Source organism: Zootoca vivipara, chromosome 9 (assembly GCF_965207765.1).
Source record: "Zootoca vivipara chromosome 9, rZooViv2.hap1.1, whole genome shotgun sequence".
Taxonomy (NCBI): Eukaryota; Metazoa; Chordata; class Lepidosauria; order Squamata; family Lacertidae; genus Zootoca; species Zootoca vivipara.
Genome location: NC_142592.1, coordinates 42,160,291 through 42,187,365, shown reverse-complemented (window position 1 = coordinate 42,187,365; position 27,075 = coordinate 42,160,291). Strand labels below are relative to the sequence as shown.

The 27,075-nt window shown below is 41.0% G+C and overlaps 1 protein-coding gene across 1 annotated transcript; it reads left to right on the top strand.

Moving 5' to 3' along the window:
• Nucleotides 1–282: 282 nt before the first annotated feature.
• SACK1F (scaffolding CK1 anchoring protein F) lies at nucleotides 283–24,646 on the top strand. The gene is made up of 5 exons (XM_035127561.3): nucleotides 283–779; nucleotides 10,988–11,155; nucleotides 13,133–13,254; nucleotides 14,809–15,515; nucleotides 23,223–24,646. The coding sequence occupies exons 1-5, from the start codon at nucleotides 327–329 to the stop codon at nucleotides 23,285–23,287; spliced, it is 1,515 nt and encodes a 504-aa protein (XP_034983452.2). The 5' UTR covers nucleotides 283–326; the 3' UTR covers nucleotides 23,288–24,646.
• Nucleotides 24,647–27,075: the final 2,429 nt, after the last annotated feature.

The window sequence follows — 27,075 nt, the reverse complement described above, 5'->3', positions numbered from 1 at the left end:
GGATATCAGCGTCCCTCTAGTCTTGGCCAAAATAATAAGTCTGAAGGGCAGAAGTCAGGCTAAAAAAAACCCTGGAGCGCAGCGGGGCGCGCTTGGCGTCTCCTTCCCTTTTTCGGTCTTCCCACGCGGAGAAGGAGACTCGCGCCTCAAGCCGCGGCCCTTTGCTGACTTCGCAGCTCCCGCGCAGCCAGTTGCTCGAAGCGAGCGCCGGCCCAGGTGAGGCGAGGCGGGACATGCCGGCTCCTCCCCTCCTCACCGGGCTCCAGGTGTCGTTGGCAGCTCCCGCTCGGCAGTTGAGGGAGCCGTGGCGGCGGCGGGGCGGGAGAATGGCGGACTCTCAGCTGCTGTGCCTGGACGACGCTCACGTGAACGAGAGGGTCAGCGAGCACCACCCGCGCTACTACTACAGCGAGGAGCAGCGGAGGGCGCTGGAAGTCCTGCTGGCCAAGGGGGAGAAGGCGTACAAGGAGCGCCTGAAGAAGGACCAGCTGCGAGACTTCCTCTCCAGCCGGGAGCTGCAGGCCTTGCGGGGCGGTTGGCGCGCTTACGATGCCCACCTCGAGGGGGGCAAGCCGGTCGCCGGCCCTTCGGGGAAGCCCCTGTCCTTGGCTTACTGGCCCGAGAGATCCGACACCGAGATCCCGCCGCTGGACATGGGCTGGACCAACACTTTCTACCGGGGAGTCAGCCGCCTCGGGCTGTATACGCACCCGCGCAAGGAAGACAACGCGCCTCACGTCAAGCAAGTGGCGCGCGAAATGATCCAGCAGGCGCAGAAGGTGGGTATCTCGCCTGGGAGACCCTCGGAGGCCGCGAGGGGAAGGCCTTGAGCCTCTTCGGAGGCCTCGACAGCCGCCTGCTTCGTGCCTTAGAAGCGCGGATTAAGGGGGCCGCGTCACTTCAGAGTGTTTTTAGGTGAAAGGGGACTGAGGCATCAAGAGGAAACTTCTTACCTACTTAGGGCAACCTTCATTTTCAGCCCCTCAGGACCCAAGGCCGCTTCTCCTTCCGCAATAAACAAGCACTTGCGCCTTTCTTCTGCTAACAGGCAACTTTTTAGTTTATTTTAAAGGGTTGCCTTTCTCATAGAATTGTAGAGTTGGAAGGAACCCTGAGGGTCATCTGGTCCAACCCCCTGCAAGGCAACGCAGCCCAAGGGACCTCATAGATATGCCTTATAATGGAACAACCCAACTCCACAGGACAAGCCCCAACATGATTTTGTAGTGTCCTGTATTTTGAGTTTTTCATCCAAGAAGGTCCTTCATTATGTCACGTGGATTTCTCCGCAGAATATATGCTGCAATCACATGCCCTCTTCAGAGGAAGGCCACTTGATATAACCATAAATCTACAATCTGTTGTGCTCTCCTCTTCAGGTCACATTGAAATGAATTACAGGTGTACAAGTACTAACCAGTCATTGTTGTGCCCTTCCTGCTTACTTTGTTTTATGGCACTTTTATCCCTTACTTCCTCTAATGGGTTTTCCCCATTTCCTTAATACCTCACAACACTTCGTTAGGGTGGGCCTAGAAGTGGCGAGTGGCTGAAGATTATTTAGTGAGCCTGGCTGCGTAGAGACTTGATATTAGGTCTTCTAAGTGCTCACATCTTCACCATACATTTAAAATGCTCTTTACTATCAGACTATCACACAGTCATGGCTTTCCTGCAAAGAATCCTGGGAACTGTAGTTTATGGGTGTTGTGAGGGGTAAAATATAGCTCCCAGGATTCTTTGGGGAAGAAACTGGATTCTTTGGAGTAAATGATACTCCAGCCAATACACCAAGGACTGCTGGGATAAAGAAACAAATATTGGGTGAAAAAAAATGAAAATATAAAATCCAGCAGTTACACACATCTCCACAGCTTTCTCTGTGTTTTAGGATTGCGGTGCATGTATGTCAATGACTGCATCCTTTCTTGTTAGACTTCTATTGGGCCACAGTCTTAAATGCACTGAGTTTAGTGGACTTTATTTTTGTGTAAATAGGCTTAGTCATGAGCAGGCTAAGTCATAAGACATTGGTCATGAAAGCCATTTTTTATGTAGGGAAAATCCTGAAGGTTTTGAAGAGCACTGAAGTAAAAGACAGTCTGAGGAAGTGTGAAATATAAAAATAGGTTCTAGACAGGAAAACTGGCTGGAATGTCCTCTTTGCTAGAGGGCAACTAACAACTTTAAGGGCCCCCTGCAAATTACTCGGAAGTAAATATTCCTAGACAATTTGCTTATAGTATGTTTAAGAAATTCCTAAAATTATAATAACCAGTACTTAGAGGAACCAATTTTAATCATTATGACCCCATTTGAATGCTCTAGATTCTGTTTTGACTTGTAAGGCATTAAAATACCACAAATGAACTTATTATTTCTACTACATTTGTAGTGGTGGTGTTGTTGTTGTTCAAAGTGTCATACGTGGTTCTCCCCACCACCTTTGATACTCTCACAAGAATCCCAGGAACTCCACTAGACTGAGAGAATAAGTCTGCAACCCTGTGCACACTTACTTCAGTAGATGCTGTTGAATACGATAACGCATACTGTATATTCCGGCGTATAGATGACTGGGCGTATAAGACGACCCTCAACTTTTCCAGTTAAAATATAGAGTTTGGGATATACTCGCCGTATAAGAAATGCAACCCGGTGTATAAGACGACCCCCGACTTGAGAAGATTTTACTGGGTTAAAAAGTAGTCTTAATACACAGGAATATACAGTACTTCCTTCCCTAGAGACACCTGAGAAGAGACTTATGCTTTCTGTCTGAGATACTGTACAGTAGTTGCAATATTCCTTCATTAAGCAGGGAATTTAACTTTCTGATCTCCAAGGTCTCTTCTATTTACAGTATTACAATTCTATTCTAAACACAGAGTGGATTGCACTGGCCCAGGATCACCCATTGACATTCATGAGTCTAAGCAGGCATTCAAGTCCTGACGTTCTTGATACCAGGAACATAAGCTGCCTTATACCAAGTCAGAACCATTGGACCATCTAGCCTGTACAGTATTGTCTATACTCACTGGCAGCTCCTCTGCGAAGGTTTCAGGCAGGAGTCCTTCCAGCCCTACCTAGAGATGCCAGAGATTGAACCTGGGATCTTTTGTATGCAAGGCAGAGGTCTACCACTGAGCTAACCCAATGCATTATTCTAACCACTACACTACATTTGTGCTACTCAGATACCGGTAGTTAAAATTAAACTGTATGAGTACTCTGATGTATGTGTTTTGTGGATAGCAGTCTTAGGCCTAAATACTAAGCATGCACTGCTTACTGCTTCACATAAGTAGTAACACCACAGACATCCTTTTCCTGGAGACTGTCAGGATTGTGTAGTAAGTATTCTAATTACACAATTGTTAGTATAGAGTTCTAGATTAATTAATTCATATGAATTTAAAGGTGTGATCCAATATGCAATTGTATGTACAGTACATGAAAATTACTATTGTATCCACCCTTGGATGTGTAATTTGTTTTAATTGGTTGGTAGCCAAGCCATATTCAGAGTAGACCCACTGAAATTAATGGACTCAATTTAATCTAATTTCATTCCATTGATTAAGTCTGTAACAGAATAAGCAATGCAAGGAGAGAGTTACAGCCCAAGATAGGAAAAGAGGTGGTAAGGGAACACCTAAGTACTTTAAGGAATTCAAATCTCCAGGGCCTGATGGGCTGCACCCAAAGGTACTAAATGAGTTTGCAGATGTAATCTCAGAGTTTCTGTCTTTGAGAATTCTTGGAGAATTGGCAAGGTCCCTGCAGACTGGAGGCAGGCAAATGTTGTCCCCATCTTCAAAAAGGAGAAAAGATTCCCTTTATAAATATGTTCAAATTAAAGTATTATTCACCTGTGAGCTCCATCATTATTGAGAGTAAAGGTTCTATAAAGTCTTAGATGAGCTATACTTTTGCAGTCATTCAACCTCCAGCCTTTAGATACTTTTAGCTGATGTCAGGGAGGGCAATTTGCCAAACCCTAGAGTACCAGCAATTAAAATGGTTAAGACTGGAGGTCTTACAGCAGGCACCCCCAAACTTCGGCCCTCCAGATGTTTTGGACTACAATTCCCACCATCCCTGACTACTGGTCCTGTTAGCTAGGGATCATGGGAGTTGTAGGCCAAAACATCTGGAGGGCCGCAGTTTGGGGATGCCTGTCTTACAGTATTTTGCAGTGTAGCCCCAGGCTTAAGAGGTTGGTTATTTGCTTTTCAAATCCTGTTGTTTCCATACACGGGTTCAAAAGTGCCAGGTGGAAAGATGGAGTAATAATTTGTTTACTTATCAAAGAGATCTCAGCAAACACCTTATTCCAAAAATCAGCCAGCCCACATGTGCTTATATGTGCCAACTGTACAGCAGCCCCTCCAACACAGTGAATATGTACCTGGGTGCACAAAGGAGAGCAGTCGTTGAGTAAGGTACTAACCATGTAACAACTTTAAAGAGAGCTAATGAGTTTGAGATTACAAACTTCTGTGTGTCCCAACTGGTTTCCCACCATAACTTTTGACTCTAGGCCCCAAAAGAAACATGAATAAGGAATTTTATAAGTACAAAATAGAGACCATTGCCTGTGTCATGTCTTTAACTGATAGTTCAAAAGGAGTTCATTACCTAGTGTCATCTATTTTTGTAGTGGGACTGATGAGAAAGGACCTCAGTTGACAGTCCAGTAGCCAGGGAAAGGTTTTATCACCTCTATATGGTTTCACATCAGCTATTGAAAGGGAACTGTTTCTGTATAATAACTCATTAAGCAACATAGTTCACAGGATTTTCATGACACAATATCCTAAGATATCCCTTTGTTCCTAAGGACAAGCCTGGTGCTAATTAATACCATTGCCCATTTAATCCAAACTTGAAAGGACATTAGAGAAAACATGCTGGTTAGCCATGTCAGGATCTAAATTTATGCAGACCTGGCAATGGATATACCATGATTATTACTACAGTGTATTATTAACTAATTAACTAAGGGCAAAGTGGTGGGACTACCATCGCATCTGCAGTCATGCTGCTCATTGTGGCCATGGCAGAGGGAGAGGTAAGGACCCAATTGCTGCACCAGCTCCTGGCTGGCATGTGATGAGGCCTGATGCCATTGTGTGGCAGCAGTAAGACAGTCTCAGGATCCAACAAACCCAAAGCTGGCTTAGCCCTGCCCCCTCCTCACACTTGGAACATGACAGGGAGAGCAGGGCTGGGAATTCTCAGTACTGTACCTTTCTCTCTGCCTCCTGATTATTTTGATCCTTGTTCAGATTTCCTGGCTTCCTTCTGAAGTGTCGTCGGAGGCATTTCCAGAGAGCTTTCATTGTCAGGACCTGAGAGTATTGTTCCATACAGTACTTGTTTAGACAGGTGAGGTGCTTTAACTCTTGCTTGACTATGCTGGATCTATACAGTGGACTGGAGTCAGTGTAGGCTGTGCCAGGCATACTTTGGTTTCTCATGCTTGTTGTTGGCCAGGAGAGTGTACAGTAGTTACTTTGCCTTTCCCCAGGACACTGCATGCTTCCAGGGGCCTTCTTTGATCTTATAATTGAGACTGAGGAGGTTAGAGTTCCTCTCTGGATGGAAATTCATTTATTGCAGCTAATGCAAAAATAAACAGTATGCCTCAGAAATTCTAAGAAGCCAGTAAGTGCAAAGTAAAGTTCATGGAATGAGTTCTTTTCCATTAACTGTGCTCTGATGAAGTTTAGTGTTATTAAACCTGTGAAGCCTCTGTGTATCTCTTGCCACTTCATTAGTAATCAAAATAAACTCGAGTATGCATTTACATCCTGGGCAGAGCATTAGAGGAAGATGCCTTACCATGTCACTTAAGTGGTCTATCTGGCTCAGTTTCCTCTGCACTGATTGGTAGTAGCTCTCCAGGGTTTGAGACCAGAAACTTTCTCTCCCCAACCCAGAGGTGCCAGGAGTTGAAGGTGGGACTTCATACATGCAAATCATGTACTTTACCACTGTGATATTTCCCTTCATTGAACTGTGCCATTGCATCTTAAAAATCTGTTTCATAGCCATAGATACATATATATACATAGGTTCCTGCCTGCACATTGAGATCTTAATCAGAGGATTTCTTGGTGTGTCTGCTTTCTAGGTATGTGAGTTGGGCATTCACAAGAGAGATGGCCTTTTTTTCAGGGCTGGCCCACCCATGAGGCAATGTGAGGCGACCACCTCAGGCAGCTGCATCCACAGGGACAGCAGGTCCAGCCTCCAAGGAGTGCATTGCCCATTCCTCCTGCTGCTTCTGTGGCAGCAACAGCTGCAGCATGCTTCTTGGAGGTTGGATCTGTCATCTGTTCAGCAGCCCCCCGCCCATGCTGCCTCTACAGTGGCCTGTTGGTCAATACAGTAGGAGGTGCTGCTGGTCTTCTTCCATCCTTGTTCCTGATATAGATCTTCACTTACTCCTTTTTCCCTGACTGGGAGGAGGCACCATTTTGTGGTTTGCTTCAGGTGCCAAAATGTCTTGGGCTGGCTCTGCCATTTCGGCACTGGCTGCATGCCTTTGGAACTCCCTTTCAGTAGAGCTGCAGTGGGCAGCTATACTTCAGGCTTTAGGGGAGACCTTAAAGACTCATTTGTTATCTTAAATAATCCCCACCTGCAATCACTGGATGGAGACTGGAATATTATGTCTGAGTCTGTTTCCACCTTTTGTGAATGCTGTTTTATTTTTGGCTTTAGTAAGAATTTTTATATAGATGCTATGGAATTTTAAAATTGAACACATTAACTCTCAGTATACTCAAAATGTTTTCTCTTCAGATTTTTCAGCCTCAGGTCTGCTCGTCTGATGCATGACCTTTTGGCTACACAAGTCTCCTGGGAAGCAGGCCAGTGGCAAAAAAGGTAGAGGATTTCATGTTACACGAATGTCAGATGCAGCTAATTTTTTCATGGCTTTAAGAATGGATGATTTGTAGATTACAGTCTTAGTGAAGTACCCAGTACTGTACTTGCAAAGCATTGGGAAATTGCCTAGAGTCAACTTGGATACAAGGAAAGCTTGCAATGCCTTCACCCATTTGCATCCTTCCTTCAACTCTATAATTTTTCCAGCTCTTCTCAGTTTGCCTTCTGTTAGAAATAGGGCTTAGGTAATATTTTCCTCAATATACCCTGTCATTTGAAAACCAAGCCCTCTTTACATCCCCATATTGTTTCTCTCTCTTCCTGCCCCCTGCTTTCCCAGTGCTATATAATATCTACCACTGGAGTAATCATTCTTGCTTGAGCCATAGCAATGCTTTGCAAGACTGTATATTTCAGCCACTGATGCACTGGTTTACAGTGTGTTCATTTTAATACAGTAATTTCAATATTTTTTGCTGACTGTAAAAAATGGGAAAATCTTCACCCAGCAGAGTCTGAAGGTGGTTGCGTTAAAGAGAGTAATCAGCTCTTAGTAGGTTGGCATCTGTCTGTCTCGTGAGACAATGGAAGAGTGCGCTTTCGGAAGTGAAGTCAAGCTGTTGGAGAGTTACAGCGTCTGCTCCAGCTGTAGAGACTAATATAGAAGAAACGTGTTTTGTTACAGCCGGGGCAGATGAAGGCATCCAGTTGTGCTGATGCAGGAGTACTATGGCATTTCTTTCTGCGCTCCTCCCAGCGTTTAAGAGAGCAATCAGCTTTTGTAATAACTGCTCATGTTACCACATCCTAAGGCTCTTCTTTACTCCTATAGAAGTGTTGAGATGTTTGCTGCCATTATCTGTGTTAAAACGTGAGTCCTATAAGGAAAGGTTGGAGGAGTTGGGTGTGTTTAGCCTGGAGAAGAGATGATTAAGAGGTGATATGGTAGCTTTCTTCAAATTTATTTTCTGTTGCTCCAGAGGGTAGGAGCCAGCAGGTTCAAATTACAAGGGAATTTTAACTCAACGTTAGGAAGAACTTCCTTAATAGTTTCAGCTGCCCTTTAGTGGAACAGATTGCCATAGAGAGAGGTGTACTCTCCCTTGTTAGGGAATTTTAAGCAGAGATGTAGCATTGAATTTCCTTCATTGGCAGGGGGTTATGCTAGATAACTTGTGAATCTCTTCTACCTCAATGGGTTGTAGCCAGTTCTGTGCAAGAGCATACAGCGTTTCACTCAAGCAATGTGACTTCCATTTCCTCTCCTCCCATGCCTCTCCCCCAATCTGCTCTAGAGGGTCCACCAACCCCCTTGAGCTGATTTTGGGGGAGCAGGGAGGATAGAACAGTAGTCTGTTTTGCATTGTTGGAATGCAGTCCTATGATTATCTTAAGTACAAATGTTACATCAAAGAGTTTATGGAGATAAAATAACTTGGTTGTTTGGGGTTTTCTATACTTGTAGGCATATGCAAGTAATTTTTAATCTGAGCTGTTTTTGGGAATTGATGTATGTTAAGAAATACCATAACATCTGAATATCCTAAATGAGAGCCTTGTTTTTACCTGCTACCATAAACTCACCACAAACAGTCAGGCAGGTGAGACAGAGACCTCCATTCAGATAATCTTCAAAATAATGTTTTGGAGAATTGGGATTCCTCTCCCTCTGATATAATGCTAACATGCTGCAGAAGGGTACAGTTCTGCAGTGAGAGGAAGCTGAGAGAAGGAGTGCTGAATTATTTTCATTTGAAATTTGTCTTCCTCCATTTGCTTTTGTTGATTTATCTTCCAGATTAATTACTACTCTGCCATCCTGTTAAACATTCTGATTCTATTATACCTCTTATCACCTTTACAAAATGTGTGCTGTTCTACCGCCAAGCTCTAGTTAGAGTTGCACATAATCTAGAAAGGCTAAGTAACTTAGCTATGGATACCTTGCAGAATCGTATTATGTTTCTCAGTCCTACGCCCAAATTAATAATAAAATTAATAATAATAATAACAACAACAACAACAACAACAAAACAACAACAATTATTATTATTTATACCCCGCCCATCTGGCTGGGTTTCCCCAGCCACTCTGGGCGGCTTCCAACAGAAAAATAAAATACAATAATCTATTAAACATTAAAAAGCCTCTCTAAACAGGGCTGCCTTCAGATGTCTTGTCTTTGTTGTAAGAATCCAGTGGTGCAGGATATATCAAACCCCCCAGAGCAAAGAAAGAGGGATCCTATTTAATTAGCAGTGTCTGGGCTCTATGACGCTTCCAAGTTAATGCATTTCCTCAATAGGTAATGTATGTAGCAGTGCAGATTGGCCTCTAGGTCTGTAGAGCACCTCCCTGTTTCTCACTTGTTCTTGCTGGCCTTCTATTCTGCTTGTATGGTCCTGTCTTCATTAAGGGGAGTATTTAAAAAGTTCCAACCTTTCTGAAACCCAGTTGACCTCCATCAGGATTGGCAGCCTTGCAAGATTTGGCTCAGGCAAGACATCCAAAGAAAATGCCTCTAATTTAGAAGGAGAATGCAGCTAATGGCAATCTGCCCCAAAGCAGGACTAATAAGTAGTGTTGCTAGTATTTGAGTTCAAACAGTTTTTGCAACACAAACTTGTACAATTTATTTTAGATATTAAGGATGGGCCAATATAGCAAAATAGATGCTCATTCAAGTAATTATTGCTGATCCAAAAATAGTGTGGTTTATCTGAAAAACAAGTGAGCTCATGTGCACTACACTTGGGTATAAGTCACACTGAATTCCACAGGACCTATTCACACATGTATATAGAACTATAAAAATCCTCTTAATGTTACGTATCACTACCCAAAGAAAGGAAAGAAGCAATTTAAAAACACTTTTTTGGGGGGGGGCATACTTTAAAATCTCTTTCCACTGCAGTATGGAACCAGCGGTATTAATTTTTGAGGCCTCCACAGGAAGTCACTTCAGTTAAGACTATCTGTCCATCTAGCCCAATATTGTTTGCTTTGATGAGTAGTGGCTCTCAGTCCAAGTTCTTTTGTATTACATGCTACCTAATTCTTTTGCTAGGAATTGAACCTGGGATCATCTGCATGCATGTGCTCTACCACTCAGTTATGGATACCTGCATTGGAGGAGCTCATTACCATTAACTGCTAAAATGGTCAATTGTAGCATTCCACCTCATTCATTAAGAGGGTGAGGACTCTTAAAAAAGAGGGATATTTTGACTAAATCCTGCATTAGGGGTTGACTATGATTCCTATTAGGTGGATGAATACTAGATTGGGTTGTTGGGAGTGGGTGGGTACGTCACTTCCAGAAAACAGGTTAAATCATTGTGAGAAGTCAGGTCATGCAGTTTAGATTAGAGCAAATACAGTGGTACCTCGGTTTAAGTACACAATTGGTTCCGGAAGTCTGTACTTAACCTGAAGCATACTTAACCTGAAGCAAACTTTCCCATTGAAAGTAATGGAAAGTGGATTAATCTGTTCCAGAAGGTTCGCAGAGTACTTAAACTGAAGCGTACTTAACCTGAAGCGAACTTTCCCATTGAAAGTAATGGAAAGTGGATTAATCTGTTCCAGAAGGTTCGCAGAGTACTTAAACTGAAGCGTACTTAACCCGAAGTATGAGTGTAATTGGTTCTGGAAGTCCGTACTTAACCTGAAGTGTACTTAACCTGAAGCGAACTTTCCCATTGAAAGTAATGGAAAGTGGATTAACCAGTTCCAGATGGGTCCACAGAGTACTTAAACTGAAAGTACTCAAATCAAAGCATACTTAAACTGAGGTATGACTGTACACTGTCTACAGTATTTTTCAGACACTACTCAACATGGAACACTCACTGGAAACCCTAGGGTGGCTCTGAACAAGAACTAACAAGCTTTCTTGTCTGTTCAGGCAGTAAAAACCACGCTGTCAAATAATGTACTCCCAAATATGTTGAAGCATATGTTTTTCATAGCGTGTAGCATGTCATGGGTATATGTGATAAGCCCTGATGGCATAAGGACAGAAATCTCTGCCTTATTGCAGTATTGCTTTTTAAAATAACTGCTTGTTCTCTTTCATGGCCAGATTATAGCAGTAGTCATGGACCAGTTCACTGACAGGGACATCTTCCGGGATATTGTAGATGCATCATACAAGCGTCGGATCCCTGTTTATATCATCTTGGATGAAGAAGGCTGTAAATTTTTCCTGGAAATGTGCAAAGGCATGGAGCTGAGTGATTTCTATATCCGGGTGAGCTGATGATGTGCACTGTGATTAATGAGAATCATAGCTGAGAGGTATCAAAGCACAGTTTTAATATAAATTTGAGTAGATTGAAGAATTATTGTCGTTAGAGGACTTGATTCTTTCTTCACCTATTGCCACTGATCACCTAGCCAGGGGTCCCCTCCATCTTCTGTTTGTGCAGTTGGTTCTTCCTGTCTAAGTGTAAAACCTTGCATTTGTCCCTATTGGGATTCATTATTAGTTTTGTCCCGGTTCTCCAATCTGTAAAGATGCTCAATAACAACGGGCCCAGGACAGAAGCCTGCACTTCCCCACTTGTCACTTTTCCAGGATGATGAGGAACTATTAATGAGCAGTATTTTTGTGTGGCTATTTCACATTTCATAACTTTATGCACATCTTGTTGTTCATGAATTATTATTTATTTATGGAATCAGTGATTTATTGTATGGTCACAGACCCATTAAAATTATTATAGAATTGTTACGTGACTTACATTGTAAGTAGGGTTGAGCACAAGTCACTTCTCCACCTTCGCTGGAACCTTTGTCCTCCAGTGATGACGCAGGGAGAATTGCTATACCGTAATCTTAATGGGACTCGAGCAAAGGTTGCAACATTTTCAGATAGTGGAGTACCACTTTATGAGGCAGCCTTTCCATCTTTTCCTTTCCTTTTTAACATGAAAGAAAGGCAAGTTTCTATACTCAGCAGCAGCTGCCAGTTGCTTCTAAAATTGTTTCAGAATGGCACTGGGAACATTGCTAGATGATGGCAGAGTGTGGTTTCCAGCAGTTTTGTATGAAAAGAAAGATGGAGGTCCATATGTGCATCAGGATTTATTATCACTGGTTTCAGTGGCCCTTGCTTCTGAATAATTGTCCTCAGCATTGCAGCCTTAACTGCAGTGTAATGCTCTGGTATTTGCTTCATTCTCTCTGCAAAAAAGGTGTGCAGATTCTTTCTTTCTTCAGTTTAAACATTCGCTGTAGATTCCCACAAGTTTTATTGCATGAAGAGGTTCTCTTGCTTTCTTCTAAGACTGAATAGCATCTTTGTTCACTGACTTTCACCTTTATAGATCTGGTCAGCCTTTTGCAATGCATGGTCTCAGATCCTCTGTTCCCCCAACTGTTACATTTGAATGTCCATTGTCTACTTTTGCAGAGCTGTTCAGAGGACGAAGTAAGAACTGTCAAGCACTTTTTATATTCAGCATACTATGGAAATTATTGTTGTTGATAATCATCACCACTTTTTTCATGTACAAAGAACCTTCCCTAAATTAGGGTATTCCTAATCATGAAGGTTCTCATTCTTCACCCAACAACTACTTTTCCAGGCTCAAATAAGTTTGCCTGCCTGCCTTTCCCTTTCTTTCTTTCTTTCTTTCTTTCTTTCTTTCTTTCTTTGGTTCAGAAACTTCAGCTGGTGCAGAATTTGGCAGCCAGGTTGTTCACTGTTTGGCAAGATTGTTTGAGCGTATTATACCAATCCTGGCCCAATTGCACTGGCTGCCAGTTAGTTTCTGGGCCCAATTCAAAGTGCTGGTTTTGGTCTATAAAACCTTAAAGGGCTCAGGACTATAACACTCCAAGGGCCAACTCTCCACATATGAACCTACCCAGACCCTGAAATCATCATCTGAAGCCCTTCTTTGTGTGGCTCCTCCACAAAGGGTCCAGAGAGTGGCAACACATGAACAGGCTTTTTCTGCAGTTGCTCCCTTGTTGTGGGATGCGCCTTCATAACATATCTTTAGGCTCTAGGCAAAAACATTTATCTGTAACCAGGCCTTTGGCTGGTTAGCATTCTATGAACCTTTACATGTGTTTGTGGGTTTATTTTAATTTTATTATGTATTTAATTTTATTATGTATTTAGGTTTCTCATTTTGTATTTGTATGTTGTGAACTGCTCTGTGATCTTCAGATGAAGGCCACTATATAATAATAATACTGTGCTTTTTCTTTCTGTCAGAATATCCGTGTGCGTTGTGTGACTGGAGTTGGGTTCTACATGCCATCAGGGAAGATCCAAGGCAACTTGGCTACACGCTTCCTGATGGTGGATGGTGAAAAAGTTCTTACTGGATCGTACAGGTCAGTTGCTAATTCAGGGTGGGTTTTTCTTTTACATATATAGCTACACATGTAACTTTCCCTCTGCTAACTGGAACACGAAACGTGTCCTGATCCTTTCGCAACTTAGCTTAATCATTTGTTCCTAGTTTCACACCTGAAGTCAGACCTTTGGTCCATCTAGCCCAGAATTGTTCTCACGTTGCCTATGCTTCTAAGTAAAAATGCACAAGATTGGGAAGAATGAGGGCAAAGCAGGGTGGATAAAAATCAATGATTTTTTTTAAAAAATAAAAAAATCGGATTTTTTTGATTTAAATCGAATTTTTTTGATTTAAATCGGATTTTTTTGATTTAAATCGATTTTTTTTATTTAAATCGGATTTTTTTAAATAAAATGCTTTTTGAGGAAAACATATTACCATCCAAAGGTTATTCCATCATGAAATAAAGATTAGTTTTTTTAATTATGTAGTATAAGGTTGTATATGTTTAATTTTTGGGGTAAATAAATTCCATTAATCCATTCACCTCTTCCAGAGGTTTTTGTAAGATTATTGGGCAGTTTCTCTGCCTACAAGATATTATCACAGGTGCTTGGTTTACTTTTGCAGTTCTCAAAACTGAATTTGACTCAACAGAGATCACATGCCTCTTCTTCACAGCAAAAATGTTATAACATGAACAGAGTTGAGAAAAAGACCTTAATCCTATTGTTCTACAAACCTATGAATACAGAAGCAACCCCTTCAGTGCTAAGTTTCAAGAAGTTCAGTGAATAGAATAGAAACAATATTTTTCTGATTGTTTGGACAGTATTTAAGTTTTTCATGTGTAGGCTGGGCTGACAGTCTAAGTTTCTTAAAATATATATATTTTGTTTTTGTTTAGCCAAATTAGTTAACAAACATGGATGTTTGTTTAAGCAAATAACATTTGCTGAAATGTTATTGTTTCAGTTGAATAAATCTATTTAAATTGTTATTATTAAGGTAATGATTATTTTTCTCCTTCCTAAGTACAACAGTAAAGTTGTCCAAATATGAATGATTAACCTATTAAACTGGGGATAAAAAAACTAATATGAAAAGTTGTTATTCTAAAAATCTTCATCTACTTGCATAATAAAGTTATACCAGCAAGAATTAGTCTTTATGATTTAAATCATAGCCTTACTGACTAGTGATTTAAATCGTGATTTAAACCGTGATTTAAATCAGTTTGATTTAAATCAAATCCACCCTGGGGCAAAGGGGGATGTAGAAGGAGTAAGAAACACAGAACAAAGGCAGAAAGGAAGAGAAGTATGTGAACAATATGAAGCAGGATTAAGAGGGGAAGAAGGGATATAAGAGAAAAGATATACACAGAAATCACAAAAATGTTTGACTGTCACATGTCTATCTTCACAGCACTTTCTCTGCTATGTGTGTCTATAAATTAACAAATGTGCTTGGATAATAAATATGCTTCCTGATTAGTGTGACATGTTTTCCTAGATGGTATGAGCTTAGATGTGAGAGTGTAACTCTTTCTGATTGCAGTGCTTTAACAACAATATCTCTTGTTTGATAGTTTCACATGGACCTCATCTCACATAGACAGAAACATGGTCTTGTACTTGACTGGGCAGCATGTGGAGATGTTTGATATCGAATTCCGTGAACTTTATGCTATTTCAGAGGAGGTCAACCTCTACAAGGAGCTGAACCTTCCATGCCCTTTCCGCCAAGGTGTTGGGAGAATGGGATTTTCCTCCTCTACAGTGGCCCGGAAAGCCATCAGCCCAAAATATGGACTGGTAGTGGCAGTTCCCCCAGGGGAAATGATGCGCTGGGCCTCCCACCAGAGGCACGAGTCACAAGGGACTCAAGAAGGACAGGAAGAAGAAAGTGAGTCTAATAGGCGACTACAAACTTTTCTGAATGACCTTATCACGGTGGAGCAAGTGCTGCCAGATATTGAACCTCCACTTGAGGACCTGAGCAGAGGAAACCGGAGTCCTCAGAAACTACTTTCCCTATTAAAATCCAAATCCAAATCCAGGGAGTCCATCCGTGACCTCAGGAAGGATGATGTTGCCAATGGGGAAGCTGGTTCCAAACCAGTCAAGAGGTTTGGCAGTGGATTTTTCAGACGGGCCAAGCGGCCACCACCCTTCAATGCTGATGCCAGTTCCATTGCCAGTGATATTGCTGAAGACTTTGTGATTGTGAAGACTGGAAAGGAAAGCCAGGCTAACCCTCGCCCTGTCAGCGTCCGTAGTAGTGGGGCTAATTCAGGTAAATAATCCTGGGGAAGACTTTATTTTTTGTTTTTAGCAACAAAATAGTTACTCTTTCAGGATTTATTTTCAGAAAAGCTTGCTCTTCTCTATTCTGCTTTCAGATCCCCAAACTTCCGTACTGGGTGATAGACCTGTCAATGTATGGGCAGAGTGAAAGGAGGGCAGCTATATCAAGTATTAGTATAATCCTGAAATCTGACACTAACCTCATCTGATAGCTTTGTTTCTAGATGAGTTTAATTTAGAGGGCTAATGGGATAAATTCACATTTCTCTCTCTTTCATAAATTAGGTTCAGGAATCAGGTATTTTGATTCCTTTTTTTTTTTAAATAATTTTTATTTATTTCAAATGTTAAAAGCCATACAAATTTGCAGAAACACAAAAGATTTTCAAAAACACATACAGGAAATTGATACATCTCCCTTTTACATATAAAGGAATCCACATTTGAGAGAAAAAGAAGAAAAAAGGAATGTCAAGTGTAAAGGAAATAAAAATACAAGGGAAAGAAAGAGGAGGGAATTGAAACAAAAACAATTATATAGGGAGATTATATAGGAAGAAAAAGAAAAAGGAAAGAAAAAAAAAATAAATAAGAAAAAAAAGAAGAGCGTTCTTCCAATCATATCCTGTGTAAATTATATACACCCATTTAAATTCACACTTAAGTTCTTATCAACATTTCCTTATCCTTAAAATTTCGACATGGTTCAATTCTGTTCTGCTATCGGGATTTGGTTATTTGGATGAATTTATATAGTCTTCAAAAATCCTCCACTCCTTTTTTACTTTTTGCTTTGTTTGACCTCTAATTCTCCCAGTGGTTTTAGCAAGCTGTGCATATTCCTTCATTAAGATTTGCCAATCTGTTATATTTGGTACGTCTTTAATTTTCCATTTTCTAGCGATAAGGACCCTCGCAGCTACAATACCATACATAAGTAAAATTCTACTTGCATCTTTGATATCCTCTGGTATTATATTCAACAGAAACAGTTCTGGTTTCTTTATGATCTTACACTTCAGCATTTTCTTCAACTCTTCATAGATATTATTCCAAAACTTATTTATTTCTGGGCATCTCCACCACATGTGCATTTGGGTCCCTATCTCCTTCTCGCACCTCCAACATATTGGTGATTTATTTTTATACATCCTTGATATTTTGTCTGGTGTTTGATACCACCTGTACATCATTTTGAGAATATTCTCCCGCAGATTGTAACAGGCGGTAAATTTCAAGTCTTTCTGCCACAGCCTTTCCCATTGTTCCATATAGACATTGTAACCCAGGTCTTGGGCCCATTTAATCATAGATGGTTTAGTTTGCTCCTCCTTGAGCTCCCATTCTAATAACAGGTCGTACATTCGAGCAATAAGCTTTTTGTCATTGTCTATTAGTTCCTTCTCAAATTTAGACTTTTCCTTTGCAATTCCCAATTTTTTATCCTCTAAGAACCTCTGATTCACCTGAAAGTATTGCAGCCAAGTCGAAAATTTTTCCTTTATCTCTTCGTATTTTTTTAATCTCAATTCATTTTGCACATTTTCCAATATCTCATGGTAGGTGGTAACTTTTTCTTCCATATTCAATTTCTTAACTGTAACAGCATTTATTGGTGACGCCCACAAGGGAATCTTGGGTTCCAGAATACCCTTGTATTTTGCCCAAATCAAATACAAGGATTTTCGTATTAGATGATTTAAGAATCCCTTGTGGTTTTTGACTTTTTCATGGAGCAGGTAGGAGTGCCAACCAAATCTATTTCCTACTCCCTCTAGGTCCAGGATCTCCGGCTTTTCCAAAGTTATCCACTCTTTGATCCAAACTAGTCCAGCTGCTGCATGGTACAATTCTAGATTGGGAAGGGGAAACCCCCCCCTCTCTCTTCTGTCTGTTAATAATTGATATTTAATTCTTGGTCTTTTATTATTCCATATAAACTTTGTTAGGTCTTTTTTCCACTCAGCAAAGCACTTTATTCCTCCCAGAATTGGTATCGCCTGAAACAGGTACATCAATTTCGGGAGAACGTTCATTTTAACGACAGAGATTCTACCCCAGAGGGAAAGGTGTAGTTTGTTCCACTGCTCCATTTCTGTCTTGATTCCCTTCCATACTTTTTTATAATTATCTTCATATAGCTTTATACTCCTTGCTGATATCCAAATACCTAAGTATTTAACTTTCTTTTTTAACTCCAGACCTGTCCGCTGTTTCAGTTCTTCCCTTTCTTTGCTATCCATATTTTTTGTTAGCAGTGTTGTTTTTTTGTAGTTTATTTTCAATCCTGCCACCTTCCCATATTCATTTATAACTTCTATAACTGATGGTATACTTTCCTTAGGGTCTTGAGCCGTATTTTGATTCCTAGAAGGAAGCAGATTGTCATTCTGTGTTGCGTGAGTGTAATGTAGGTTTATTACCAAAATTGAGATGCCTCATTCCAACCTTTATATGACTGGGAAGAGAGTTGCTGTGACAATCATGGAAGGTATTTGTATTCAAAATGCATCCCTGGATGCACCTTGATGCATTTAATCTGCTTTCTTACACTCTGCAAGGGTGAAGGGTGAAATTCTGATGTCTTTGTTTTGTTAATAGCAAAATATTTTATCATGGGGTTAGGAATGAAACATGTCAGAGCAGACAGATCCACTCAGCATCTACTGTGTGTGTGTGTGTGTGTGTGTGTGTGTGTGTGTACATACACATGTGTCCCTATCCTCTGATGAACAGAACCCCACCAGAACACACTTCCCTTCCCTGGAGCTCTCAATTGCAGTGTGGTTTGGAGAAGGAAAGTGTTAAAAATGCCCTGCATTTTTCATAACCTAGCATAAATGAGGCAGTATCCTGCCTGTCCCCTAAACCCGCTGTGCATGCTAGAGGGGGAAATGATAGCAACAACCATTAAAAGGGTCTCTTGTAGCTAAGCCAGCATTTGTGGAATCTTTATATGAGTCATTTTGGAGTTCCCTTACAACAATTCTTTCTTGTTTGTAATTACTGGCTACAGTATGGCTTGCAGTTGTTTAGTCTTCTTAATAACTTTGGGGGGGAGGGAACTAACCTGTGGCCCTTCAGATGTTGATGGACTCCAGTTTCCATCCGCTTCAACCAATAAGGCCCAATGGTCAGGGATGGTAGAAGATGCAGTGCAACAATTTGACTGATGGTCAGTTTTGTAGCTTTTAATGACCGAAGTCCTGTAGCTATTAACTACTTCCTCTAAAGCAGACATGGCTAACCCATGGGCAGCATCTGTCCCTCAAAATGTTTTTGTGAGTCTCCAACTGCCCCCCCCCCGCCCATCATATGCCAGTTTGGGGGTGGAACTGGTTAGTGAAGTTTAAACAACAGCCTTGCTGTGTGTGCCAAGTTGATCAGGCCTGCCTGCCTTTCCCTTTCTTTCTTTTGCACAAGGAATGCAGAGATACCCAGTTGAACAGAACCCCACAACCTGGCATATTCCTTTGCAAGGGGATATAAATATAAAAACAAATAACCAGACAATTTTCCCCCCAAAGCTGCTATTGCCTAAAATCAGTATTACGCAGCTTGGGACATTTCTTCCCCTGTGAAGAAAATGTCTGGGAAGCATAGCTGCCAAGTTATCCCTTTTTTACAGGGATTTTCCATTATGCTGAATAGGCTTCCTCGTGAGAAAAGGGAAAACTTGGCAGCTATGCTGGGAAGTGGAAGACTAGAGATTGAAGTGAAGGAATTACCCTACTTTAATATACAAAGGAGGAGAAAAATACACACACAAAAAGAGGATTCTGGCTAGGGAGCCTCAAAAATAGGAAAAACAGAAAACGTCACCGTCACATGTTGTCTTTTGAAATCTCTGCTATGCAATACTTTCCCAATTTGTAATCCTTTTGTGAATGGGTTAATCTCTGCCTTGGCATTGGGGGCTTATCCACACTTCCCTTTTGCCCTGCTCTTTCCAGGGACGTGTCCGCACTTTAAAGCTCTGTATCCCAGACCCCCCCTTTTTCCCACCCTGGAGCCTTCCCCACAATTTGGGTTTTCTGCAGGTTGCCTTTTGCTCCAATTTAGCTTTGAAGAATGAATTTTTGCAGGGAAGGCTCTGGAGCAATAAAAGAGAGTGCTGAGACATTGAGCTTTAAAATACGTACCATGCTTGGAAAACACATAGGAAAAGTAAGTGTTGATAAAGCCCTAAAAGTAAGCTGTTCTGTAGTCATATATCTCGAGAAGCAAACGTTCTGTCCCATAGAATCCAGAAATTTGATTGGCTTGTGAAAACAACATTCTTCTCTGCAAAGATTCAGGTATGAATTGTCTCAGTAATGTTCTCTCCACCTGCATGGGAACATCCTCCATTTGTGTGGGTACAAAATATTTCTCATCGTAAAATAGCAAAAGTCTGCTTTGCCACCTTGCATCACAGGCCCTACTTGATGGTCTTCATGCTTCCTGTTAGCAAAACCCATTCACACACAAACCATGCATACCTGTGGTTTCCAAGCAACTACTAAAGCATGTCTATTGTTCTTGAGAAGTAACTACAGCTTCAGGGATGAATATCTTACAAAAGCTAAGCTTCAAACTAGGTTACAAACACAGCTTTGCTAATAATGAAAGGCTAGCATAGAATTTGAAAGGTTTTACACATTTTTAAAAAGTATTATATGTAATAAAGAATGAATATATCAGGAGCATGAATGTCTCTTAACTTCCTAGGTTACCAATTACACAAGTTGGCCCTAGTGCTTCTGCTTGTTAGGTTTGCCAAGTTACTAAAACCATGTTTCAAGATGCATTTTACTCATGACACTCCCAATGAGTCATTTGTTTTTTTAAAAAGAGTTTAAAATTTTTGTTGACTCCAGGGGGTCTCCTGCTGTGATGACATGATGCCAAAAGGTGTTGTTTTTTTTGGTGGGCCCCCATATCCCCCTGAAATTTTCATTAAAATTAAATAATAGTCTTTTAAAATTAAATAAAAGATTTACTGCCTGCTTCCATATACTCTCCATGGGTGCTGCTTTGTCGAGTTAAAAATATTTTTTACTGAATTAAATATAGAACAATGAATGGTGATGAAATGATTTCAAATAATGTAGAATGGCTGATGGTAAAGTGTTTGGGAAGGCAGCTCTTGCCATGCCTGTTTTGACCCTTAGAGTTGACCATGGATCAATGTGGCCCTCAGTCTGAAAAGGATTAGCTACCCCTGCTCTGAAGTTAAATCTGTTCACTGTCTAGCGCCTATCCTCTAACAGTAGCCGTGTAGGATGAAATAGAAGGAGCTGCGGAACCAGCACAAACTGTGGGAGAGGGGAGAGCTGTGCAGTGGTCAGAAGTTTCTATACACCCCCCTCCACATGCTCATACATCCCACAATCTTTCCAGGCAAACAAGAGGCACAGTCACAGTTCAAGTACCCATTTCAGCCACACTTGCCCTCCAGGCCTGAGCTTTCCTACCCCTGGATTAGAGACTTTGGTTTAATATTTGTATTCTGCTTTTCCAACAACAAATGTTGAGCTCAAAGCAGCTCACATTAATCACAGTAGCATTTAAAAAACAAGCATTGCAATCATTAACACAGCAGTATATAAATAAAGCAAACAACAAATTCATCAGAGCAATACCATTCAATAACTGGAATCCCAGAGGTGATACAGTATCTGAAGTTGTCTCAAAATACAATGTACACTAAGCCAAACAATTTCAGATACTTCAATAGGAAGGAACCCACTTAAGGCTGTCGAAACTACTAATCACTACAGTTCAGAATTTGCTCCACTTGCCTTTGGATAAATGTTTTATACTTGCAGCCAGTGCAAGAAAGCACTTTGTGTTTCACTGCCAATGAAGTAATCTATGGCAGCCTGAGAGACCTATGGCATATAGCAAGCTATAGTGAGAAGCCAGCCACATGTCACGTATAAAACATTAAGCTGGCCACCAGACCTGGATGGTATTTGAGAAGATGGGAAATTGGGTAGCAGGGCATAAGCTGTGCTAATATTTCTAGGTATACAGGTACTGTCTTTTAATATCAAATGGTTATCATTCACAAGACATCATGTAATGAGAGTTTCCCCTATTGGAATATGCATGGGGAGGTTCCCAGCTGTTGAGGAAAGGAAATAGGAAGATGAGGAAACTCTGGTTGGATATCTTGAGGTTTCTGCCATTTTAGTGTGGAAGCGATGGTCAGAAGCACCTCTTTTTTTCCTTTTTTTTTTTACTGAAGTATGACTTGTAACACTGAAAGTTTATTTACATTTCAGCTTATACATTTTGAGATCTTTCTTGGAGATGGGCAGTCTGTTTCTTTTGCGTTGAAATCTGCATAACGCAAGACATGCACAGATTCAAACATTGCGTTTTAATTCACAGCAAAGAAAAAAATCATTTATCATTTGTAACATTTTATTAAAGTTGACCAGAGGGCATGCAGCAACCCCTAGTGATAAAACTAGAAAATAACAGAGGCCCATATTGATACATAATCCAAAGTGAAGGTTATTAAAGCTTTCTGTATGTTGAAAATTTTCATTCTGTGTATGCAGTGAAAAAGGTTTCAGATTCTAGCAATTAGAGCACAAAAAGAACAGCTCAATGCAGGTGCCAAATGGTCAGGTTGCTATAATGTAGGCATAGGCAACCTTGGCTCTCCAGATGTTTTGGAACTACAACTCCCATAATCCCTGACCACTGGCCCTGTTAGCTAGGGATCATGGTAGTTGTAGTTCCAAAACATCTGGCGAGCCAAGGTTGCCTATGCCTGATACAGTGTGTATGGAGGACCAGGGCTGAATCTAAAGCTTAAGTTTTGAACGTGGACCAGTGTCCTGGTGCCTCTCAACTAGTAATTTTACAGCTGACTATTCATGTATATAATGTCTAAATATAAGTCAGGTGAACAAAGTGGTGCATGTGCGTGCATGCAATGCCTCGTGGAGAGCTCTTCCTAGACTGGTTGCCTTTCTGCTTACTCACCCAGTTAGGGGATTCTCACTGGTGTTGTCTGTGGCATACAGAGGGAGGGGGACTGGGGACTGCTTTTCCAGGGCATCAGCTAAAGAGGATGAGCGGCAGGGGGAAGCTACCGTAGGTGGGCAAGCCAAGAAGAGGCTACTTCCACCCTTAACATCTGCTGCCTGAGTTGATTATCTCATTCTTAACTACCCTTAATGTAGTTTGCAATTATCTAAATAATTGTACTTTGAATGAGATGCATTAAAAAAAAATGTTTTTGTGAATGTTGCATCTGATAATCCTGAAAAAAGGAATTGGCCTTCTCAACGGCCTTCTCAACGGCCTTTGATAACTGTATATATAATATGATGCTTAAATACTGAAGTTCTGCTTTATTTACAAGAACTGTTCAAATGCACACAAGTCTATAAAAGTATTAGTAATTAAACATGGTGCCTTGATGGTATCTGCACCTCTGCTAATAAGACCATATTTTGTGCCATAACGAAATTTGTAAATTAATTGGGAATAAACAGTCGAAATAGTTTGAAAAGTGCCTTCACTATGGAAACATTTCTGGAATATGTTTCCTGTGGCTGTGGGTGGGGATCATGAGTTGCAGAAGGAAAAAGGAAAAGTGAGAAGGTATGCCTGAATGTGTTAATTTTCTTTTTAAAAAGCACGCTTGAAATCTTTTAATTAGAAACCTTTGGTTCATTTTATTTTTCTGATACAGAAAGAATGAGACCAAGCTCCCCTTCGGGGGACAGAGCCAAACAGTCCAACTGTGTGGTGTCATGATCTGAGGAAAACAACTACGGGAAAACTGAGAACCCAAAGAGACAAGTGTGGCTGTGGAATATACAGCTGTGGGCTGATTTCAAACCTACAGTCCCAAGTTCTTCACAATGGTCTGTATCAACACTCTACTGTCAAGGACGGAGCTGGTACATCCAGCTAAAGTGCACATGCAGAGTAAAACACATGACATGGAAGATTCCTATGTGGAGAGGTAGCAGCCTGAATTAAATAACAGTGATAAGTGGAGCTTGGAGTTTAAATCTGTGCTCACATACATGTAGGGGTGTTTTCTATTTCTATGTGTTGCTTCTTAAATTTGGTTACAGACTTAAGAAGAACACGGTTATATTGTTGATAATTGTACCTTACTGCTGTTGATTTTGTGAGTCAGAAACACAAATCAGAGTTAAAGGGTAGAATCCAGAGAAGATGGTCAAAGCTGGGGATTTTGCATGTCTGAGGCAGCATTTCTCAAACATCCTAACATCTCCAATCATCTACACACCTTTAACATTTACTAGATCTTCTGCACCTCCTATAACCTTTTCTGTAATCCTAATGTATGGATAGCCAACATGCGGCACGGGTGCTGGCAGTGACAAAGACAAGAGGGGCTGTGGAATTGCTAGAGAAGGTCTGGTGGGCTCATGCCCCCAGCTATGGCACAGAGTTGGGCATATGCTCCTGCTTCCTTCTGCCGAGCTGCACAACTCCCTACCTAGACTAAAATAGTTATGCTAAGGACCTGGGAGCTGCATGTATATTGTACAGTGGCACTAGTTCAGAACCTCAAGTTCATGGGCCATATGCAGCCCTTCAGGCCTCTCCCTCTGGGCCAGACTCCTTCACCAACCACACCCCCTGCCAGACCTGCTTTGCACCCTCCTTGAGTGTTTTTGTCTGGTTGGAATGATGTGTCCTTGAAGCCTGCTGTAACAAACATAAAATTAACATTCGTTGCTGAGCCCACCAGTGACATGTAGCCTCTGGAAAGTTGCCCAGAAGGTAACGCGGCCCTCTGCCCATCACTAATCTAATGGGACTTGCAAACTTATAAAAATGCACTAAATTATATGTGCTGCCCCCACTTCCCCTGATGACTCCTGATTTCCATTGGGAGGGGGTGGTCTAAGGATTTCTGTACGTGTTCGTGGCTCCTCTTCAGACATCTATTAAGATTGCTCTGGGCAATGAAGAAAGAGTCAGTGAAATTGATATCCAATTCCTCTTCATTCCATATAGAGCTTGACATTTAAGCAAATTTTATGCCCTATAATGGTTATTTGGATGAAAGCATGGGGCATAATGCCAGGTGATGCTTATTAAGGTGTGCAGGTGAGATTCTACATGGTCTCTATTAAAAAAAACACAACTTAAAAGATGCACTAATAAGAGTAGCAGGTGGCAAAACAATGCAAGATTGGTATAGATGAAATCATTTAATCTTCCCTTGCATCTCGTTACTTTTGTCCAGATTTATAATGACAAATGATTAAACGTACCTAATTCAGTTACTTATTCCAGCGTTTAAAAAGTCAAGGTTGTCAGTGCAGAGTCCCACTACTTTATACACGCCCAGTGGATTAATTCAATATAAGGACATTTGTTTTCCAGACAGCTGTCCTATAGTCAGTCTATGGCTTTATGCTGCCTTAAACAGTAGCTTTCAAGCCCTACCAGAGGCTGTCTGCCTTTTTGTATCCAGCCTGTCTGTTACAGAATACTAATCAGCAGAGAGTGAGGTGCAGAGTTTGCCTTGTTTAACACACATGCTAGCTCTGTTTGAGAATGTTCAGTAAGAAATACGTCCAAGAGAAAATGTCACACACACTGTGCTTTCGAATTGCCTGCTGTGTCAGCTTTTATAGCAAGGGATCTTCTAGAAATTGGATTACATTTGGGTGGCTGAGGGGTTGCGGGTGGGGGAGCCCATGCCTAGCCAACCATCTATTTATTAGTGCTATTTAACATTGATTTAATGGTATGCGGGGCACGTGCTGTACTCTGCCTGGAAGCTGTTCATTACAGCGATTTCCCTTCCTCTGTACACATGGCTAAACTGGATTCCATGGAGATGAACGGTGTATTAAAACCACAGTGGTATTCACCCACTTACCCATCTACCTTCAGATGGCCAACTTTCAGCCAGACATGGTATATGCACGCAATACATTTAACTTCCAAGTGGGATGATTGTACTTCAAAAATATATCAATGCAACCATTGTTGTAATAGTGACAGCCTCTGCCTTCACTCTGCTGAACATAAGCAGTTCACTTATGTCAAAACTGCCTTGAATCCCTTGAAAAAGGTAGTCTGTTTTGATTTGGAGTAGCTCCAATTGAAAAATATGTAACTATTAAAACATCCGGGCAAATTTATATTTAAAGGGTAAAGGTGCACTTGCAAGTTTTTACAGGGCTCAATCATGCATTCCAAAAACTATAAATCCAAGTAGGTTTTGTTTTTGTTTTTAGAACAAGTAACAAGGGGGGGGAGGTGTCCCATGAATTGTTCCCATCTATCCCCAGATACTTTTTTTGTGGCTCTTGTATTTGTTCATGATCTTAAAAAGCCACTTGATTTCAAAAGTGTTTCATGATTGTGGATATGTATTTTTAAATGTGATGATGCTTTTTGTTGTTGAAATGCAGAAACCACAAAATGAAATCAAACTAAATCTTGAACATCATGTTTTTCTACAGGCGCAGATAATTTGAAGGGACTGATTGATGTGTCTGAATGTTTTAACACCCAGATGAAATTAGAATTGTGCTTTAGAATGATAGTAATACCCATTGTATTGCAATGCAATTCAAAATATGCTCAGGTGCATTCAGATGTGCATGCAAACAAGGCCTGAATTGTTTCTATTTGACTGCTGAAGCCCAGTTTCCCCTATTTGATAGATGTATCAGTCAGCAAATCAATTTCTGGTCTAATAGTTCAGCGTTAGTCAACCCAGTGCCCTTCAGATGTTGGATGGGGAATCCCAGCATCACAGATGATTAGACATGCTGGCTGAAGCTGGTGGGAATTGGAATCCAACATCAACTGTGAACTGCCCTGAGATCGTATGATGAAGGGTGGTATATAAATCTAATAAACCATCTGGATAGCACTACGTAGCTACTGCTTCAATAGTCAGATCTTGGTTCCCATGTCCACCATTTTAAAATGTACCTTTTTAAACTTTGAAATTGCTGCATGAGCAATTTGTGTGCAAACATTGGCAAATTGTTTCGGGGGAGGGGGAGAGGAGTTTAGTGATGATACCTGTTTAGGGCCAATTAGTACTGTGCTTTTGCTGCAAAGGCTAATGGTTTTTCTTGAACTTGATCCCGAAGATAAGTTAATATATTTTAATAAAAACATGAGTGTGTTTTGATGATGGGTTTACCACTCAAATCATGTTCATATGTACACACCCTTCTTTATGGGCAGCTTCAACTGCAATTAAATTCTCCAACAATCAGATCTACACAAGGGGTTTGCACATTGACAGCGGTATTGGGAACAGAACTTTCATGAGGAAGATGTACAAGCACATATTGCACACAAAAAACCCAATGCTACACAAATTGCTCTTTGGAATCTGTACAGATAACCATTTCAGAACACATTCTACTAGAGATGTGTAGCAAAGTTTAACACTAAGTCAACTAAACTATGCCTGGGGTGAACAAAGTAGCCTGTCATCAGGTATTCTATTCTATGTTGGTTTAGTTGTGTCACTCCGCCCGAGTCATAACCAGAAGGTCTCTGTTTCATTCCCTGGCATCACCAGT